This window comes from Argentina anserina, chromosome 4 (genome assembly GCF_933775445.1).
Source record: "Argentina anserina chromosome 4, drPotAnse1.1, whole genome shotgun sequence".
NCBI classification, from domain to species: Eukaryota; Viridiplantae; Streptophyta; class Magnoliopsida; order Rosales; family Rosaceae; genus Argentina; species Argentina anserina.
Genome location: NC_065875.1, coordinates 7,957,286 through 7,978,560, shown reverse-complemented (window position 1 = coordinate 7,978,560; position 21,275 = coordinate 7,957,286). Strand labels below are relative to the sequence as shown.

At 36.0% G+C, this 21,275-nt stretch overlaps 2 protein-coding genes across 3 annotated transcripts; both read left to right on the top strand.

The window, feature by feature from the left end:
• The first annotated feature begins 1,704 nt into the window (after nt 1-1,704).
• Nucleotides 1,705-7,475, top strand: LOC126789798 (uncharacterized). The gene is made up of 9 exons (XM_050515851.1): nt 1,705-1,796; nt 1,891-2,012; nt 2,129-2,229; nt 3,170-3,365; nt 3,455-3,547; nt 5,534-5,593; nt 5,684-5,758; nt 6,229-6,309; nt 6,914-7,475. The coding sequence occupies exons 1-9, from the start codon at nt 1,712-1,714 to the stop codon at nt 7,271-7,273; spliced, it is 1,173 nt and encodes a 390-aa protein (XP_050371808.1). The 5' UTR covers nt 1,705-1,711; the 3' UTR covers nt 7,274-7,475.
• A 5,321-nt stretch (nt 7,476-12,796) lies between these two features.
• LOC126789795 (diacylglycerol kinase 4) lies at nt 12,797-20,623 on the top strand. Of its 2 annotated transcripts, none has more exons than XM_050515846.1 (12): nt 12,797-13,215; nt 14,221-14,343; nt 14,461-14,598; nt 14,682-14,767; nt 15,520-15,610; nt 16,612-16,687; nt 17,185-17,267; nt 17,625-17,695; nt 18,755-18,832; nt 18,967-19,054; nt 19,403-19,519; nt 20,108-20,623. In XM_050515846.1, the coding sequence occupies exons 1-12, from the start codon at nt 12,859-12,861 to the stop codon at nt 20,264-20,266; spliced, it is 1,467 nt and encodes a 488-aa protein (XP_050371803.1). In that variant the 5' UTR covers nt 12,797-12,858; the 3' UTR covers nt 20,267-20,623. The 2 variants fall into 2 exon arrangements, with proteins under 2 accessions (XP_050371803.1, XP_050371804.1); XM_050515847.1 differs by having other exon boundaries at nt 12,798-13,215; nt 15,520-15,607.
• Nucleotides 20,624-21,275: the final 652 nt, after the last annotated feature.

Sequence of the window (21,275 nt, the reverse complement as noted above, 5' to 3'; positions counted from 1 at the left end):
CAGATTGTCTAGAATTCAATTTAAAACAAGTTTTTGGGTAGCAAATGAAGCTTCAATGCTTCAAAAAGAGTATCCAAATAGAGTATGTTCAATCTCAAAATCAATAAACAGTTTAAACTTCACGAACCAAGAATCATAAGCATCATAAAATTGATTAGAACACCCAAAACCCAAGAACAATGTCCAAAACGGACGAAATTTTTACGGGTTCCCTAAATATATATACTGATCACATCTACTGGTGTCGATCGACCATATTTTGAATTGGAGTTGTCGATCGCCAAAGTGTCCACTAATGTATTATAACATTTATATTAGGTTTATAATAAAACTATCACATTATGAAGCGATTATATGAAGGAAACTTCTCGGAATCGATCAACATCATCCGATGTGATCAATATATATATTTAATGATCATTTTAAAAGTTCATCCAATTCGGACCTCGTTTAACCGTCGGAATTTCCGGTAAACCAAAAACAACACTAATATGCCATAAGGGGGACCAATTATCAAGATGCGAATGTGGAAATTTGTTTACATATTTGAAATCACCTAATTTTTTTCACCGCGTTGTCGCAACGAGAAAACCAATTAGCAAAGCCCCGGTCAATGGGATTTTATTATGTGAAAACGCCACTTTTTTTTGTTGACCGAAAATTCCGACAGTTAAACGAGGTCCGAATTGGATGAAATTTTTACACGGTCCCTAAATATATATATTGATCACATCTATTGGTGTCGATCGCCAATATTTCGAAACTAGAATTTATTTGTGACTTTTGTTTTAGAATGTTTTCTAACAATTCTTCTATTGTTTCAAACCCTTAAATTAGAGTATTATATTGTTTTTCTAATACAAGCCCGTAAGGCCCAGCCCGGCCCGGCCCGCAAAAGCCCGCAAGGCCCGCCTTAGGTGGGCGGGTTTGGATCTTCGTATTTTTAAAAATACCCGGCCCGCCACTTATTTAAATTTATTAAGATCCGGTCCGGGCCGGCCCGGGCCCGTCACTCATGGCCGGGCCGTCCGGCCTGTTGACGAGCCCTATACAAGAGCATAGAGTTTTATAACATTGATAAGTATGGCCCATAAGAGTTGTGAAGCTATCCCAGCATGAAGGTTGCAATGTTGCATTATACATATGTAGAGAAAGCACGTAGTAGGATGATTTTCATATGCGAGGGCATGATAAGTTGGTTGACCATGTACGAGTGATTCTTCAGTTTTCTGTACGTTAGTGTGCATATAGATCAACAATAGCTTGTGCCTATTGTAGTAAAAAAGGTTACAGATACGAACTTGCCTTGCTCAGGTAGTCAGGTCTTTCTAATCCAAAAGTTTACCGAGATCTTTGGGCATCACAATCTCACTTTGGTCTTTCTAATCTAACATATGAAATTATCCTTTGGTAATTGCAAGTGATTAACGACGTTATTGACGCCATGTATCTATTTCGAGTCGTGTTTTGAAGATCATGTACAGGTTTGAGAATGAAGGTAATGCCCATCGGCACTTTTTCTCTTTTAAGATCTGTTTAAATTGGACCGGATTGACACCGTCCATCTTTTAAACGGATCCGGTCCGACCCGGTCCATCTCGGGTGTGGTCAATGTGTTTTCAAAACCCCAACAACAAAAGTACAAAACCCCGAAGACACAAATCAAGAGTTTCCATAGAGACTCACACGGAACAACAAGAGTCGGGAAGTGATGGGTTCCGCTACAGAATCCAAATGGTTAAGAGCCACCACAGCCGTCGCGCTCGCCGCCCTCTCCGCCTCCACTGCACTTTCTCGTATGTTTCTTACTTACTTCTCTCGCTCTCTCCCTTTTGTGTGTGTTTGGTTGGTTCCTTCTTACGAGTTTCTTTTGTTTTGGTCTTTTCATAGTGTATTTCTTTAGAAGAAAATCCAAGGATCTCGACGCCAAGGTTAAGGAGCTCGAGAAATCCCTCAAGGCCTCCTTGAAGCATTGTGCCTCCGAAAGACAAGGTCGAATTCGCGCCCAGCAGGTAGTTTTTTTTTTGTTGGCTGTTGGCAGTTAAAGACATCTAATGGTGTCCTGTAAATGATTGGGCAATAGTTTCTTCTCTGTTGTTGCTGCTTCTTGAATCATTTGTTAATGAAGGCTTTGAGGAAATCGCTGACGGAACCAAAGACTGATGATTTGGAGCTGACCTCTTACCCCATGGCACCTATTGGTGTCATTCAGTCCTGCTTCTCTACCAGGTAATTATGATGAGCGTTGTTTAGTATTTCAAAGTTTGGATATCTTTTTTAATTGCATTCCTTCTCTGCATTGTCGTACAATAATCGGTAGAAAAAAATGTAGTCATGCTTGAGAATTTGTAGTATATAAAACTGCAGACATGTACTGGAGTTGCTCGAATATTAACTTCAAGAATTTGAAGATTTGGATTACTAGAATAGGCTTAAGGTCATAATTCATTATCCAGTTCACAGATTTTGATATGCATCTACTATTTATCCCCAACAGAGACTAGAAAGCAGACGTATGGAAGATTTCATATAGATAAAGTAGATATCTCAGTTAAAATGAACGTAAAAAGTTTCATACTAGAGTTTGGGATGTTGAGTAGTAAGCTACATATTTATACATGCTCTTTATACTATTGCATGATTCAGATACCTATAAAACTTTGTGTCTTGTTTGGGAATGGCAACAGGCCTTCAAAATGTCCAAATTTCTCTGTCCTGAAATGTAGTTTCTGATCTTTCCCCCATTCTTTTCTCAGCATGAACTCATTATTTGGAATAAATAAGATGGTATTCATTTGGTGAAAATGCATCTGGTGACCCCTATGTCTCAAACCTGAAAAATAAAAACAAAAATTGTTTTCAACTTTAACTCAAAGAAATTGAAAGCAATAATTTTGAAGTTTTCACATCCTTGTTCTCCCAATTTGGTAACATGAGAAATATTTTTTTCACTAAACTACTGCACACATCTTTATATTTGGAAATTACATTATCGTTTTCTCATTTAAATTTTTCAAATTGTTACCAAAAAGACCTTAAGTTATCAGCTGTTGTTCCCTTTGTTACTTATTCATAAAGTATCTTTTTCAATTATGTAGTTTCTGACTTTACACATGCATGGTAGTTTAGTTATTGATCAATTGTTGATCCTTTACTTATTGATGAGCAGGAACGGGACACCAAGGCAACCATTAATTGTACCTCTTTCCAGGGCATGCTTGATCTTTAATTCAGCCCGTGTTCCTCCAGCTTCGCTTGAGGGTCTTGGGGATTACACACACTGTTGGGTTATCTATGTTTTCCATCTAAATACCAATCTAGAGAATCTTTGGAAGGATCCATCTAAAACAAAATTTAAGGCCAAGGTGCTTGCCTCTACTCACTGCTATACTACTCAGTCTTCAGTTATTGTGTTATTCTTTTTAACATTAAAATTAGGTTGACTGGATGGTAGGTGAGAGTGCCAAGACTAAAAGGTGAACGCATGGGAGTCTTTGCCACACGATCACCACACAGGCCATGCCCCATTGGGCTCACTGTTGCAAAGGTATGATTTTATTAAATAGGTGCATACTTTACAGTGGCTTGAGTGCGAGCTCAACAAAAATCTGCATTCGACTAGTATTACCGTCTTGTGCAACCCAAACGGCCAAACTTCTAGCTGTTTTTTTTCTGGCGTTTTTTTTATATCTCTAAGAATATAACCTCTATATATATATTTTCCAAGTCTGAATTAGCAATTGTAAGTTATTACTTCCATAAATGAAGGGTCTTAAACCCCTATGGCTTTTACTCAGTTATTGTGGATTTCCTGAAATTATATATTGTTGATCTCTTGGTCTGCCTTAAATAACTCGTCAACCTGGTTTAGGAAGATGGCAGAGATCTTTGAATTAAAACGCATTTTTATGTGTTCTAATGGAAACAATATTAATTATGTTGTTTCCAGCATTTTTGTGTGTTTTATTATAGCATAGCATAAACATTGATTGACCTCAAAGATGGTTGAGTTCCAATTGACTTCAGTTCTAAGTAACAATCAGTGATGTATTCTTCATATTGGAAGATTTTCTATAGTTTATTGTTTTCCTTGAAACTAATATAAAAATGAATTAAAAGTAATTTTTCTTCATGATTATTAATGTCAGTGTCCTACTTCTAGCTGGCCAGCCAGATATTGAGAGAGCCAACAGCTGTAGCCAATAGTAGAATACTTTAAAGCTAAAACTTAGAGAACTTCTGTATTTTTCTCTAGGGTTATGCATAAGTTGTCATACCTTATTCGCCAAGCAAACAATGTCAGACCTTGTCCATGTTAGGCACTGGAGGGTACCAATTCTGGCCCTGTAAACAACGGACTTGGGGAAATGCCCCTTGGAATATAAAGTTGAGGCAAGAAATGGGAAAGAAGGAAGATTCACCCTCTTGCAGGTACGGTCTCTTTTGTTTTGGGAGGCTGTCTTATGGGTTTATATTGGTAGAATCAGGTTGATTAATTTCAGGGAAGAGATCTGTGGCTCTGCGCTACAGACTAATCGTTTAATGCTGCTGTAGGATTGGAGTGAGTAGAGACTTCCACCAGACATAAATGCCAGCATTGAGTTCAATAGGCACTAGAGGAGCAATTTCTTGAGGTAGAATGGATGGATTGAGTAGTTGACCAAGGAGTTGAGTGTTGACTTATTGGAAATTGGACGTCATGTGGCCATGAATTTGGTGGTCAGTTGTTGACATTGGGTATTTGGATTCATGTGCTTTTGGTGTGGAGTGAAGGAATGTCATAGTGGCATAGAAGCAAGCGTTTCAAAAGAACTAGAATATGTGGTGGGTAAGAGCAGAAGATTATCTGAAAGATGAGTGCTGAACTTGGAGCAGATAGAACTGAATGGTTTAGAAAAATGATTCTAGGTTTCCAGAGGTGAATTTGAGAAAGGACTATGGAGGCGGAGGGCCATTAGAATATGCCTCTATATATTTTGATGAAACACGTAGAAACAAAGAAACATAATGTTAAAGTAAGACTTTGAAACACGTAGAAACAAAGAAACATAATGTTAAAGTAAGACTTTGAAAGAAATTATTCTGTGTTTTTTCAATATGTTCATTCCATTGGTAAAATTGCTCATACATATTTGCGCCGCTATTAAACCCCAATTATAGAGCTTTACAGCTAAAGGGCACGTCAATGCTGCTCTATATACAGTAGTGATCAAGACATTTTCTTGGTGCATAGACTCCTGATGGAGGAGTAACGTAGCCTTGTCTTTATCATGTCTAAGTGCCGGGGTACTCATGGCACGGTTGGCACCTAGAGTACTAGTACGAACGATGAAATGCATTTATTGAAGTTTTACATTGTGAAGTATGATATTTATCGCATCTCCTTTTTGTTTGCCTATTATGGCAACCTTTATTCAGATTTCTCTCGCTAACATAATGCATGATATCCTGTATAACAGATATCTGAAGTAGATTCTAATCCTGAACAAATACATATGCCATTCAAAATTGAAGTGTTGAATCTTTACTGTAGGTAGAGGCTGTGAAAGGGAATATACTTCTACTCTCTGGTGTTGATTTAGTTGATGGGACGGTAAGTTTTACATTTTCTTCTCCCACAGTCTCCTTATTTGTGTACTTTTTTAGTTACTTAAAGATATCACTCGTTTAACTTTATAAACAGCCCGTACTTGATGTCAAGCCATATCTTCCTTACTGTGAAAGTATCCAAGAAGCAGGAGTGCCAAAGTGGTTAACGGTATTATTTCTTTCATCATTCAGGAAGTTTTAAATTCATTTACTACATCATAAAAGATATTTAATTTCAAATGGTAAAAGGACCACTTTCGTTGATAATTTAAAGGCTTTGGCCTTTCAAGATGGAGATTTAAAGCCACATTGGTCTAGTCATGACCTAGTGATTAGACACATATACTGTGAATACAAATGCCCAACTTCATTGGAGAAGTAGTATGCAATATGGACACTATTTGGGATTAGTGGTGCTCAGTGAAAGTGCATGACCAATACATGTTTTTGGATAATTATATCCTTGATCATTACATTTTGTAGATTGTGAAAATATTGGTCAACAATATTGTGCTGAGAAAATTTAGGTTGGGATTTTGTGCTTAGCACATTTGTATTATCAGTGCCTCCTTGTTTTGAAATGATATTTATGTTTTCTACAGCTAGCATTAATGACTGACTAAGCCTTATATATATCAGGTAGACAGATCATTTTCAGTGGCTTCTATTAATTTCTCTGAGGGCTTCACTTCGACTCTTGCTCAATGTTGGGCCACAACTGTGAGTGATATATCTTTTTGAAAATAGCATGTGCCAATTTAAAGGACTCTTTTTTAGTTTTATTTTTCTTTCCAAGTGTTCTTTGGTGGCTACAAATTGCTTAATGTATTTGGTTTTTTCAATTTTATTGTAAAAGCCAAACTCTTGATTACAACAACAATGGAATTTTTTGTTCTCTTTATTGAAAATACAACAATGGACCGCAGAAACAAGGTTTCTCTCCAAAGGAAATAAGAAAACTAATAAAGCAACCAGCATATAACTGTTCACCTAAAATAAATATTTTTCTATTGAGGAAATTTAAAATCAAATTATGACCTTTGACGAATTTGAGGGACACCGTGAAACTGAAGACAATAAATATTTTTCTGTGTGCACAACTAAGCTTCCGAGTTTCATTGAAGACAATTTAATTAACCAAAGAACTATATAAACCATGGAAAACTTGTATGTTTCCACTATGAATACTTGAATACTCAACCACATTATTTGGGAATAATATTACACACATAGTGGGTGCCTATTGCTGTGTTTGTGTTCTAATAAGATTGCATTCTTTAATGAAAATCCATGCTAGACTGATTTCATCATTTGGTTATTTCAGGGTAAGAATTCATTGTATGCATCACCAGACGAGTTCCAAAACTTGTTAGAGCAGGTGCTCTCATGGGATATTCGATCTGTATCTCAGCGAACACGACCTCATGAGCCCTTCATTACATCCGCAAATGATAACCACCTGAATGATCTCTCAGATGAATACCAAGACGAAGAATTTTCTAGCCCTCGAAAGGAGCAGCCTCCGCAGTCATCAGGGGACATAATTTATCACTTGATTCTAGAAGGATTGGATGTTTGGTACAGACTCTGTGATGGCAGTGTTGTTGTTGAGAAAGTAACCGAGGCAGCAAGCATCATTAAAAGTAATCAAAAGCGGTGTAATTACTCTTTATGGAGAGAATGACAACAATCAGGTTACAAAGTTATTCCAATGCTTCAATATTTTGTTTTGTGCTAAATATTGTTAACAATTGATTTTACTTGAGAGACTAATTTTAGTTGATTACTTGAATATAATTCTTCCTATTTCTGTGTACGGAACTCACTTTGCCTTGTGTGGGTACCGTAAATCATTATTTTCCTCAGTAAATTAATAAGTTCTAGCCTATTATAGTATTACTGTATTACATGTATTTGCCAAGTAATATTATAAGTTAATTACTTCAATAAATTCTTCCTTACCTTTAGCTGCTAGACATGCTATATTGTTTGATGAGTTTGCTTTTGATTTGATTGTATTAGAGGTTTCGTTTTGTAGTTTTTCTTTGAATTGCCGGAAAAAAAAAACTAAGTACAGTACATTTTTGAAATTTTGTGACCGTCCAAATTGGCTGAGGCCAAAAATTATTACTCAAAAGAGGAGCCGAGATTAAGTTTCCCAGTTGCATTCAGATATCTCCATATTCATACACCTCTAGTCGCTCAGCGTGAATAAAAGTTTCAAGGTGAGTTAGTTCATTATGTGCATATGTGCATACTATAACTTAGCCATATTATTGTAAAAGCCAAACTCTACTAAACCTTAATAACAAAGGCTTACAGATGCAATTACCAGATAGAGCATACATATTTGGGTTAGTATCTGTATCGGGTAAAAGTAAAACAAGGATGGGTATCGGAGGGTATCTGTCACTTCATAAACTTAACTCTATCCCTCTATGGTCCTTATTAGTATCCTATCTTCCCTATTTTTGTTATTCATATTTCAAATTTCAGTAACACCTTAATCACCTAATAGACTCATAAAGTTTGTAGACAGAATAACTAGTACATTAAGATATATATCAACCATGGAAGACCTATAATATTTTACTTATAAACTCAACCACATAAACTGGGGATAATGTTGTACTCTTTCGTTGTGAAGCACCTATGGCTGTGTTTGTTTCATCACTTCATGTTCCAATAAGATTGCATTCTTTATGATTCCTGTTTTAAATGATTTTGCCTTATGATTTGGTTATTTCAGGGTAAGAATTCACTGTACGCATCACCAATTTTAGAGTTCCAAAATTTGGTATACCAAGATATTTAGATCAGGAATATGATGTGGAACAGTATTAGGGTTACTTGAGTTCATCACGTCCGCAAATGTTTCAAATTTAGTTTCTATTGGACTACTTGATAATTGACATACTAATTTGAGGTAATTACTTCAGTAAATTTTCTTCCATAAGAGAAATTCATTGAAACCAGGTTGTTTGCCACTTTGCCTTGTGTGGCTACCGTGGACTGTTTATCTTCTTTATCTTTTGGAGAAGCCAATTGGAAAACAAAAGTGACAGTAACCGTTGCCGCAAATAAGCGCCCATCATCTTTAAAATGCATTTTTGTTTAGCTCTAGGAAGCTGTTACTACTAACTAATACTATCAGGCACCAAGTTCATTTCTCGGATTTTTACATCACTTCTCTTTTAAATTATGAGAAGATAGAGAAAATTAGACACCAGACCTCGTACATATAAGTTTAAAACACCGATAAAATAAAAAATTATGGATTTTCAACTTTTCTCTCTTATGAAGAGACGATCAAAATCTGGGTGGTTTATCCGACCAAGTCATACCAGAAAATCAGGTGTCGCAGCTTACAAGAGCTCTAGCTTCTTTTGGTTGTCCAATTTAGTTAGGGAATTGAAATTCACATACGTCAAATTGTAATCCACAGACCCTCTTTTGGTTGTCCAATTTAAGGAATGTATTAAATTGAAATATTTAACTTTGATCCATCTCACTTTTTAAATTTGAATGGTGAATTAACTCAAAGTTAAAGTGAAAATGTAATATAATGTCTAGTGCAACTGTTATTCTTTGTAAAAATGAAAGAAAAAAAAAACATGCTATATTACGTAACTAAAAAAGATTGTCGTTTTTCAGTTAGTCAGTCCCTATTATAAGTTATCGATCACAACCACGATTCTTTGTCACGGTAGTAGATAGGCGAGAAAATATAATCAGTTTCTTTATCTTAAAAAATAATAAAACTACAATATTAGGACGAACAACAGTAATTGAATCCAAGATTCTAAAAAATGATGAGCGCTAGTTTGGTGGAAAGTCAGGGACTAGCGCCTAGAGGACTAGTCGGGGACTAGGTATTTTTATATTTCTTATTTTTTAAAATTTATAGTAAATAAAATTGTATACACTAATAAATATTAGAGGTATTATAATGTTTGAAAATAGTTAAAATACTCAAAAAATATATGAAATGCTTAATAATAATGAGACATAGTGTATAGTCGGTCGACCGCCTAGGCGTCAATTAGACGGACTAGTCGATCGATTAGGTGGATTAATCGGTTGATTTTCAACCTAATGCCTAGCTCTGGGACTAGGCCATAATTAGAACAGCAAGACACCGCGTAGCGCCTAGGCAGGGTTTTTTTAGAACCATGATTGAATCCTCTTTGTATATACATTTTAGGGGTAAGAGTCATGTCCCCTCTTTAATTAATAAAATTTTCTTCCATTATCAAGGTTATTATTTATTTTCTTCAATTGTCAAGATTAGGAATCCGCCGCTACGTATGTGAACTAGTGTATGTGAAGATAGACCGCTATTGCAAACAACAAAAGAGGGGGCTTAATTATACATATTCTATGATTTTGGATAATGAAACTTCTTGATGAAAGAAGAAAAAGATAGGAAGTTGCATGTATAGTTTGACTATGTCCACTTAACCAACAAGTCACAAGTGCTTTCATCACTCTAATTAATAAAAAAAAACAAGAGGAAATAATGACAGCAGTCAGCAGAGAAGTCAATTCCCAGAACGACGTCGTCGTCACCATCCGGCCGAGCACCATTTCTTTGTCGGGTCCTCCTCCACCTCATAAGCAAACCCGCCAATTCCTTTCACACGGTTGTCATTTCTCCTTTTTACCCCTGACTCTATGCTTCATCAACGAAAGCGCCATTGAGTTAAGACGACTTTGACCAGAGAAGAAATTGCGTGTAGTCTAGTTATCTAGAAGGTCAAGAGTGAAGTTAATTAGAGACCATAATTTCCGATTTATAACACTTGCCTTCTCAACAGTCAGCAAACCAAATGAAACGATTCCCTTAGTGGAATTGTGCTTACTGTATAAGTTGATGACTTGTCATTCCATTTACACGGACTAATTTTTGTTTTTCTTATTTTCCTTTAATCAATTAAGATCACACAATTCCGTAATTCACACACATAATTCTTCTATTATATGGATGTTGAATGATGAGTAAGCAACAATATTACTAGAAGGTCGCAACTCGCAACCATTTGATGATGTCAGGAAGTGAGGAACCCTGGATCCCTAATATAGATATCTAATAAATCATATTGTACCCAAAAGGCAAACTTGAGTATTATCATATTGGATCATCATGTTCAACCAGCTTGTACTTCAAGTGCAATCAACCTTTGTACGTTGTCAAAGCATCCTAATAGACTAATGTAGGAACTATATTCTTGAGAAGAACATGTGCATTTAGGACCAGAAGGGAAATACGGTATTGAAAAATTTGATAGTGCCTCATGTAATTGAAATGAAAATTTAGGTAGCATTGCTTGGTTGTTGGATTTGGATTGGGACAATGATATTAGCTGTGGAAGAAAAGAATCCCATGCCATCCCCTGGCTTCCCATGTGAATTATGGAGAGTGAGACACAGCTCCAAATTGAATCTATGCACATGTATCATGATGCACAATACTATATAATATCACCAACCACCCACGAATATTTAAATATTGTATATGTTTTTTTTTTCAATATATCATTATTATGCTACAACTAGTATGTTTTAAGTCACACACGATATTTGATTGATTTCTTTACACGAAATACCCAAATGGTGTTGCGCATTGTATTTGTATTTCATCGAAAAAGAAAATTTAATATATATATATATATGTGTGTGTTTTTTTAATCTTTGATATTGGCTAAAAGAAAATCATGATGTTGAATGAATTTAGCCGTTGACAAGAAGTCGGAAATTGAGTCAAAATTCAGCTAAAACTATATAATAAATATTAGAATATAAAGAAAATTGAAGAAATTTAGGCGTATCATGTCATTCGTAAAACTACAATAACAGAAATCATAGGGGCGAAACTATAAAATAATTGTTCTAATGCCCAGTATCATAACGCCACCTGTCTCGCCTTCCGTAAGTGGTAGTTTGTTAATATAACTCACAATAGCCTTTACTATGTGAGTTTTTCTTCACATCTTTTTTTTAGTTGTGTCAAAAGTTGCGCCGACACTCTAATAACTATTGCATGCAATGAAGTGTGGTTGGTCTGTAAGTGCTACAACATTTTTAATGCAGAGGATAGAATGGAAGTAGCAATGCAATCAAAGATTGCAACCACCCCATGATTCAATTAGCACAGTCGCACCCGTCCGTCCAATCTCTATCAAGTTGTTATCTATTCATCCTTCTTAGCTTATCGACACATTCCATAATCTGTGATCACAACCTAAGTTAATCTGCATATCAAATCCACGTCCATGTTTTGTGATGAGGATGTCTTCTTCTGGTACGTTCATGTTGTCTAAAATAACGTAGCTGTTTTACTTCACGTTCCCTCGTACCATTTTTGGGATTAACAGTTAATCAATACATCAAGTACAACACGTTCGATTCTAAAAAAAAAAAAAAAGTACAACACGTTCGATTCCATATTTACCATTTCGGGAAGGATATTTGAAGACTACTTTCTTCGAGAAATTACTTGCACATTATATATTTCATTCCCCAAAAGTCACGTTCATTTTCTTTCGTCACTTTTGGATTAGAAATTTTCTAACCATATGTGCACACACACACACACACATTCTTTAGTCATATTTGACGAGTACTTTATTTCATAATATACTTAGGTATCCCAAATATACCATTTCAAGAATTAACCCTCTAAGGTATAATAAGTACGTGAGGTATGTTTCGATCGTTTCAAGTACCTTAACCGAATCGAGCTCCAATAAATTACAACAACAAAAAGCAAACAGACCCAACTCCAATCTAATGCTTATGACATGTTAACAACAAATGAAATCCCTTTCACAAGTTCAATTCAAACCGAACATTTTACGCGTAGAGAACAAATAAAAAACCACCTTCCAGCCCGAATATCTAATTTGAGTGTAGACATAATCTAGTCTTTCGGAAATTAATCAAAACCACAATAGAAAGAAATAACAGCAATTTGAAAAACTTCGCTTTTTATAATTTGCAGTGTGCAAGTTTTAAATGCAATTTATCAAAAACGACCCAAGTAGAGGGAGGCAGTGGGGGACGGCCTGAAATAGAATCCAACATTATAAAATTCATAAAGTAACGCACTCGCAAACCCTCCTTCATTCCCATTGGCTCTTCAAGTTTCAATCATTTCATCCTTAATTTTATTTGTTTTCTCCAAACGCGGTTTTTGAAAGCGAGAGAGAGAGAGACAGAGAGAGAGAGAGAGAGAGAGAGAGTTTGAGAGAGACAGAGATAGAGAAGGAAATGGATTCTCCGTCGTCATCGGCGACGCGCGTGACGGCGCGATCGTCGATGATGGACTCATTCCGAGGCTGCAGCCTATCGGGGATTCGAATTGACAAGGAGGATTTGAAGAAGAAGCTACTCATGCCGACCTACCTCCGCTTCGCCATGCGCGATTCCATTAGGCTCAAGGACCCCACCGCCGGCGAGAGCCGCCTCCCCGGAAGCCGCGACCTCGTCGCCGTTCCATCCGACGGAAATGGCGAGGAGGCGTCGGCGCCGGAGATGCCTATGGTTGTGTTTATTAATCCGAGAAGCGGTGGCAGACATGGACCTATGCTTAAGGAGAGGCTGCAGCTCCTTATGGGCGAAGAACAGGTCCCTCATTTTTTTGAACCGTTTCATTCTTTTATGCTCTGAATTATTATTATTTGGATAATTATAATTTACTTCATTTTCATGCTCCACTCATGTGAAAGCTGATTTTTTTTTGTTATCATTAGTTTATGAACCTCTGCATGAATTTTGCGTGCTTTTGTTTTTTGTTTTTTTTAAATTAAAATTTACGTGTGGTTTTAGGGGGTTTTTGATTACGTGTGAGGATTTTGGTTTCTTCTTCTTCCTCTTCGTTTTTTTTTCTCAATGTTTTTGTTTTCTTTTTCTGCGAGATTTTTTATTCTTACTGGTGTTTTGATGAGAGCTTCTAATTAAAGATGGATTGAACTGTGATTCTATACACTTTAGCTTGTTAAGGTCGATTGAAGATGACTTATATGAGATCTGAAATGTGGCTAAGCTCAAGTGGTGCTTATTCTGTTTGCTCTTTAAGTGAAACAAGTGCGGAATTTGGTTAGTTTGGGTTGGTAAAGGTATGAGTTTGAGGTTTATAGGTCTTCGAGGAAGAGGCAGAGTGGGCTCTTATACATGTGCTGGATTTGTGGGATTCGAAGAGCTATTTTTCCGTAATGTAGGTCTAGGTGGTTATAAACTGCGCTGCGAATCTACTTATAATTTGAGGTGGTTACTGTCAACTGGATCAGTAAATGTTTAATGCCTGCCATGAAGCCTTTGTGTTGGCATCTGAATACTATAAGAAATGGATGCGAGACTAAATCCATTTAGTCAAGTAAAGCTTTAGCTTCACCTTGTGTAATTTGAAGTAAGATGTATGTTTGCATTAGTGTGTGAGTGTGCGTGCGATTGTGGTAGTGTGTTTGGTTTGCTTGTCTGAATTTGTTCCTCTGCTTTCTGTTTTTCGCGGTTTTTTTTTTCCTCAGAGGTCTCTTTGATATTTATGTCTTTTTAGTAGATTATTTCTCTTGGAATTTTTCTCTGTTACGTAGACATTCTGGTTTGCTTGAAATAAAGTTTCTTATTGTGCAGGTTTTTGACCTCTCAGATGTGAAGCCTCATGAATTTGTGCAGTATGGATTGGGTTGTCTTGAGCACTTTGCGGAACTTGGGGACAAATGTGCAAAAGACTGTCGTCAAAAGATCAGAGTTATGGTATGACATCGGGCACATTTTTCCTAAAGATTAAAACTGGTGTGAATTTTGGCATATCGAGATATTCTGCAATAGACAAGTATGGCACATTAAAATCATACTTATATCATTGTGCAGGTTGCAGGGGGTGATGGGACAGTCGGTTGGGTGCTAGGTTGTCTTTCTGAGCTTCAGAAGCAAAGCAGGGAACCAGTTCCTCCAGTTGGAGTTGTACCTCTTGGAACGGGAAATGATTTGTCTAGGAGTTTTGGTTGGGTAAGCTTTCTTCTGGTATGAGTTTGGATTGTTTAGAGAATTTTCTTGTATGACTGAGCATTATATCTACATATTCCTACCAGGGTGGCTCATTTCCTTTTGCCTGGAAATCAGCCATAAAGAAAACTCTCTACAGAGCTACTACAGGTCCTATTTGCCGTTTGGATAGGTAAGATATAGTAATAACTCACAATATGTAATCTGAATTAGGTATACCTGTACATCTGTCTAATCATGCCCAGTGAATGATCATGCTGAGTTACTGATCAGTGAGTTCTTAGATGGTTGTACATACTGATATGTTGCCCTTAATTTTTCACCTGAAATTTATAAATATCTATACACCCCATCTTTGTTGGGGTTTGAATCAAGGTATCATTTTGTTTTTAATAATAATTTGTTTATTGGATGCTTAATGCTCATCCTAAAGCATGAGATTAAAAGATGGAAATATGTATGAAGCTGATTGCAACTGCATTTTTTTTAATGAATTGTTATAACAGCCACTAGTTTATGCTTTATACCCCGTATGTTTGAAACAAGATACCATGTATCGTTTTCGTTTTTGTATAAAAAAATCATAGTTGTTCCTTACTTATGTTATTGGATGCTTAATTCTTGTTCTGAAACCCAAGAGATGAGATGAACGGATGGAAAAATATATGAAATCGATTGCAAATTACTTTTTGTTTGAGTTATTATTTCCTGTAATGGATAGTAATAACAGTCACTAGTTTATATTCCATCATTCACTAGTCCACTTATCATAGCCAGCTCCTTATGTACTTCGTAGTAACAACAATACAACTTAAATATGGGGTAACAACGATACAACTTAAATATGGGGTAACAACGATACAACTTAAATATGGGTTTTGCTCAAGCTAACAGTGACGTTAATATTTGATTTCCATGGTGCAGCTGGGATATTCTAATCCAAATGCCAGAAAGTGCCGTTCTGGAGCCACCTCATTCTTTAAAGTCTATTGAGGAGTGCGTTCTTGATGAGGTTGTAAGTCTGGCTATTTACATTCTGCCATTTGCATTGTTTTGCATTATTCCTGGGTTTACTTTCCCAATCTTAAATTTTAACAATGATGTCTTCACATATCAATTACTAGGCAAATGTGTCATGATTTCGAGTTACTGTTCTCGGTGTAAATTCGGGTTTCATGTTGCTCAAATCTCTGTATTTGAATGTGTTGTCTTTGGAAAACAAGAGCATACATTCAAAAAATAAGACATCTCCTGAAATCAATGCATAAGACCATCTCTTGGATCTGCATAATAAGACTCTTGCACAGCCAAGTTGAGTTTTGATGAATGAAATTATGTGTTTCTTAAAGTTATTCTCTGGTAAGTGTACATTTTCCTCCTTATTTGACAGAGGCTCATATAAAGTCTTAACTCTTAACAAGTACCACATTTTAACATTATCCCAGTCACTTATCCAAATTTCACCAATAATCCATTAGAAGTTCCCACATCATGATTCCCGCTTCTGACGTAGCATAAGAGGACCAACCCATGAATCCTTTCAGAATTCTGTTAAAATTCTTTAAAAAATTTCTGCCATTGAATGCTGGAATCTCTATCATCATCAGCTTCTTTTGATAAATCTCTTTTCGAATTATTATACCCATCAAGGGCATCATCATTTCCTTTTTGAATAAACATGAAGTGCTTTTTGAAATTGTGAAGTGTTCTTTCCCTCCTGTTGTATGTCTAAAATAAGTTCCATCTAACATTTTTGGACACTGGTATTGTGTCCTCTGTGAATGAAGTATTGGTGTTAGTGAATGGGATCTCAAAAAGTAATGAATTAGGGAGGTTAATGGAAAAAAATCAATGAATTTATTGTATAAAATAATGCTTGATTACACAATATCATTGGCAGAATCTCGTATTCTTGTTTGCTGAGAAATACTTTTGTGCTAGTGAGATTTTGGTTGATATGTTGTTAAATCTACAATTATTCTGTGCTTTACGTTTGACACTTTTTGGTGACTGCAGGGTTTGGAAATTCATGGGCAGGTGCCTGAGAAACGGACTTGCTATGAAGGAGTGTTTTACAATTACTTTAGCATAGGTATGTACAGTTATTGTAGGATGGCTGAGATCCACCCATGGTTTTTAAGTTGTTGTATGTGGACATGTGATTGGATACTGATAGTATGTTTCATGCACATGGAATATCATTTATAATCTTATGTGCAGAATCATCTGTGTACTTGTACGGAATCACACACATGCACACGTGTATATCCCCAACCCTTTTATTGTGCTGTGTTGGTCTTGGTGCTTCTTCCTTTTCTGGCAACAAATGGAAGGTCTAGAAATAATCATTTATATTGACAATGGATTTAGATGCATGACCTACACATTAATTTCAGGTGTCAAAATGTTCCTTACCGCTACCTTATCATGAACAATGATAATATGCTAATTGTACAAACAATTCTTGTCGAGAAAGATTATCTGAAGATGCTGAATATGTTGATAGTAGATTGGATGCAGCCTTGTGTATTCTAGCCTATGAGGTGTACTGCTTTATTTGATGCTTCTAGATTTTATTTCCTTATTCAGGGATGGATGCCCAAGTAGCTTATGGATTCCACCATTTAAGAAATGAGAAACCCTATCTTGCACAAGGTCCAGTATCAAACAAGGTATGAGTGAAGCTTAGTCTCTCTTTATATATGATATGAATTATTTTGCTGGATTGCTTATAATAGTAATATGGTCCAATTCCAAATGAGGTGTTTTGAATACCTCTATCATTTATGTGATTGGAATTTCTTTTGTGGCATTCTTTTTAGCGTTGGCACTATTTGCATGGGCTAGTTGTTTTTCTGAGTAGAACAGTGTCCATGTTGCTTTCTTGATCAGTGGAATTCTGGAAATAACAGATTAGAAATTTGTTTGCTATTGATTTATTAATTTATCTACACAATGAATTAGAATTAAAAAAAATTCTTTACTCATACATTCATGTTTAGATTGTCATGATTAGGCTGTTTTTGCAGTTGGTTTACTCTGGTTACAGTTGCACACAAGGCTGGTTCTTCACTCCTTGCACAAGTGATCCAAGTTTAAGGTATGATATCCCCAAAACTAAAGCACTATATATATATATATATATATATATATATATATATTTTAACTTTGATGTTACTCTCTCCTCGTCTTTCAGCTCTGTACCGTCCCGTATATATTATGTTGATTTCGTAAGATTTAATTTTTTGGAGCTAGCTTCCTAATTATCTTGTGCCCTTTCTGATCCATACCACAATACAATATAACTTCCCTTTCACATTAAAATATTCAAATTGTAAATTTTAAAATGTGAGGTCATTAAGTTAGAGAGTGATTTTTTGAAGCCATTTTACCCGCAGACAAGTGGTCCATGTTTACGGTTTCATGTTTGATATCTTCAAATTGAAGTAATTCGATTTCATGTTGCTGTCCTTGTTAATCTGCTTTGTACCCCCAATACAGCCTTTTGATTTAGTAGGATGTTTAGATCTGCCTGTAATTGTATTTTGCCTTTTCTAATATACTATTATACATGAGAGTTGCTATTGTCTAAACTCGTGCATAAAGGACCTTCTATATCTGTTTCTTATTGAGTTTAACGAACAACTATAAATGTGAGGTTATCAGTAATTAGACACAAGTTATTCTTACCCACTTTTGCAAACCTCACTTTTGTTGTTTGAACTAGAATATTTGAACTTCCAAGTAGACATAACTTCTAGTGCATATGGCATTGGCCCTGGTTGAGAAAAATTCATTCTGTAGGTTTTTTGGTGTCAAGGCTTAAAGTCGTTTGGTTTTATATTTCCATATTAAGGTAACTAAAACATGAGATATATTTCATTGTGATGTGTGAACCTAATACCCATTAAAAATGTACAATATAAATAAAAGTTGTGTTTATGAAGTGTTGTGTGCTGTCATTGAATGATTGCCTTATCTTTTTACTTTTAGTTGGGTGATTGTTTCTTGGTGTAAACTTGGAGTCCTATGGGCTGTACTGTATTTGGTTTTAGTAATCAGATCAGCTTGCGAATTGATTAGCTTTGTTTGTTTCAAAGACTGGTTCTCTCTCTCTGTTCCTTTTTTGATGTGTATGCAATTATTTATCTGGTTTTAGGGGTCTAAAGAATATTCTAAGGATGCATGTTAAAAAGGTTAATTGTTCAGAATGGGAGCAGATTCCAGTGCCGTCAAGGTGCAGTTCTTTCCTTCTTCCCTTCTTTCAGTCTTTCTTTCTTTCGATCATTTTCAATCTTTCAGTCCTTTCAGTCTTTCAATTTCTCAATATTTCTTTCTGATCGCTTATATTGTTGTGTTGTTTTTATTCAGTGTTAGGGCTATTGTTGCTTTGAATCTTCATAACTATGGGAGCGGAAGAAATCCATGGGGTAATTTGAAGCCTGACTACTTGGAAAAGGTATGATAAGTGTTTAGGGAAAGTATGTGGTGTAGCATAAAAGTAGTTTGCAGAATAAGTTTTGTTGTGTGGGATTAGGGTGTTGGCACACATACTTTGTTTTCCATGATCAGTTGCAGCTTTATTTTTTCTTGTTCGTCTTTTTTTCCCCTTTCCTAGGGGTCATTTGATGTTTACATACTTTGTCATGATACCATATTTCATAACTTTCAATCAGTATACAAGGAAGTTTCATGATAATGCAATCAAGCCAATCACTGCTTTCATTTAGTATGTTATGATATTCTGCATACAAGAGCAATGCGAAATCAAGCATTAATAGTGGTTCACTTACATTTAATTGTTCAGAAAGGGTTCGTGGAGGCACATGCTGATGATGGTCTGCTAGAAATTTTTGGTTTGAAACAAGGATGGCATGCATCATTTGTTATGGTTGAACTCATATCTGCCAAACATATTGCTCAGGTACAGCAACAGTAGTTGACATGCCATTAGGTTATATCAAACAAAAGGCCTTTTAAAATATTGGTTATAGCAGATATTTATATGTTTTTTGATGCAAAATCTAACTTTAGAATGATGTGCGCGCGTGTGTGTGTGTTTTGCTCTGGTTGATTGCTCATGGTAGCATGGTAGACCCATTAAGCTTGCTTGTAGAACATTTCTTGCTTCAATATTACATAGTAGGTCAGGGATCAATAGTTCAGTAGAATGTACCCCGTAACTGCAGTGAAATTGTTGTCCTCTTTTTTTTCTTTAAGTGAAAATGTTGTCTATCTACTCTTATTGGTGGAGATGGGGGATAAGTTCGAACAATAAATAGTATATTTACCAGTGAATTTAAGGGCCATGTTTCCCAATACTTTTTCATCAAGATATTGAATTAATTCTTTAGATACGGCCTCAAAATTTTAGGACTCTCAAACTGGAACATTGTGTTTAGTTTTTTCTGTTTATTTGTTCAAAGTGCCTGCCCTCTGTAAATGCATGCCTCGTGATTTGATATGTTTCCATTGGCACTTGTTGGTTTCTACAATTTTTCCGGTCATTTAGGCTGCTGCAATTCGGTTGGAAGTTAGAGGTGGGGAATGGAAAAATGCATATATGCAGATGGATGGGGAACCATGGAAGCAGCCAATGGATGAGGAGTTTTCAACGCTAGTTGAAATCAAGAGGGTTCCTTTTCAATCACCAATGATCAGTGGAGACTAATTCTTGGGTGCTATTTGTATTTTATCACTAGTGTTTCGAATGGCTGTGATGTGAAGAGAATACATCACCCAAGTGCCTGTAAATTGTATCTATATGCCTGTTAAGTCCTGGTATCAAATCATTGGTTTGTTACCAAATTCATTGGTTAGTTAAAATCTCAATTGTATTTTCCAGACCTCTATTTAGCTAGGTACTGTTTTACTGATGTATTAGTTCGCCGAGGATGAGTGGATCTGTGGATGTAATAACTAATAACTAGCTTAAATGACATTTCCAGAAAAACTGGCAGTGATGTAATGTGTATACGATGTCAAGCGGGATTAATAGTGGTGTTGCCTTCTTTTTCCATTTTCTTTCTGCCAAATGTCCAAGTGGACGTTAGCTAAGACCTGTGTAGCTGTTTTGTGCAGTCACCCGAATTGGTCTGGCTGGCCGTACTGGCTGGTTATACGGTACCTGAACCATTGCTCCGTTAGCCAGAAATTCCATTGTTAGGAATTTCCGAGGGAGTAGACAGACGAGTGTTGAGATTTAGCAACCGCAACTAGCAAGTAGAACTTGATTGCAAGCAGTTCCGCACGCCCGAGCTCAACGGCTACAAAGGCTTTGTAATGTCGAATTGCGAATCACACGAACCTCTGAGGCCTACATTCATGGTGATTTTACTGTAAATGTGTCTAAATTAAGTTCCAATCTAAAATTCAAATAAGAAACCATTGGTTAACATTCATTGACACAATACAGTATATTGCTTGTACTTTTTCTTGATTGGTCGATAGATTATACTTGTGTTATATATTTCAGTAGAGGCAACAATTTATCCTACGCTAATCATGCCATATGATTTCAACATGTCAATTATTCTGAATGACCAACTCAACTCACTGGCAGATCAGTGACTATTAAAAAAGAGGATTCCTAAAACTGTCTTTGCTACATTGATGTCAATTCGATTCCAAAGAGTTTGGATTCTTTGATACATTAGTCTTGTATTTTGGAGCACTTTGAA

Bases quoted from the DNA above. Each gene is read 5' to 3' on its own strand.
- LOC126789798 (XM_050515851.1), top strand. From the start codon at position 1,712: ATGGGTTCCGCTACAGAATCCAAATGGTTAAGAGCCACCACAGCCGTC. The intron at 2,230-3,169 runs GTAATTATGATG...ATTGATGAGCAG, and splicing joins CAGTCCTGCTTCTCTACCAG to GAACGGGACACCAAGGCAAC. The intron at 5,594-5,683 runs GTAAGTTTTACA...CTTTATAAACAG, and splicing joins TTGATTTAGTTGATGGGACG to CCCGTACTTGATGTCAAGCC.
- LOC126789795 (XM_050515846.1), top strand. From the start codon at position 12,859: ATGGATTCTCCGTCGTCATCGGCGACGCGCGTGACGGCGCGATCGTCG. The intron at 17,268-17,624 runs GTATGAGTGAAG...CTGTTTTTGCAG, and splicing joins AAGGTCCAGTATCAAACAAG to TTGGTTTACTCTGGTTACAG. The intron at 18,833-18,966 runs GTGCAGTTCTTT...GTTTTTATTCAG, and splicing joins CAGATTCCAGTGCCGTCAAG to TGTTAGGGCTATTGTTGCTT.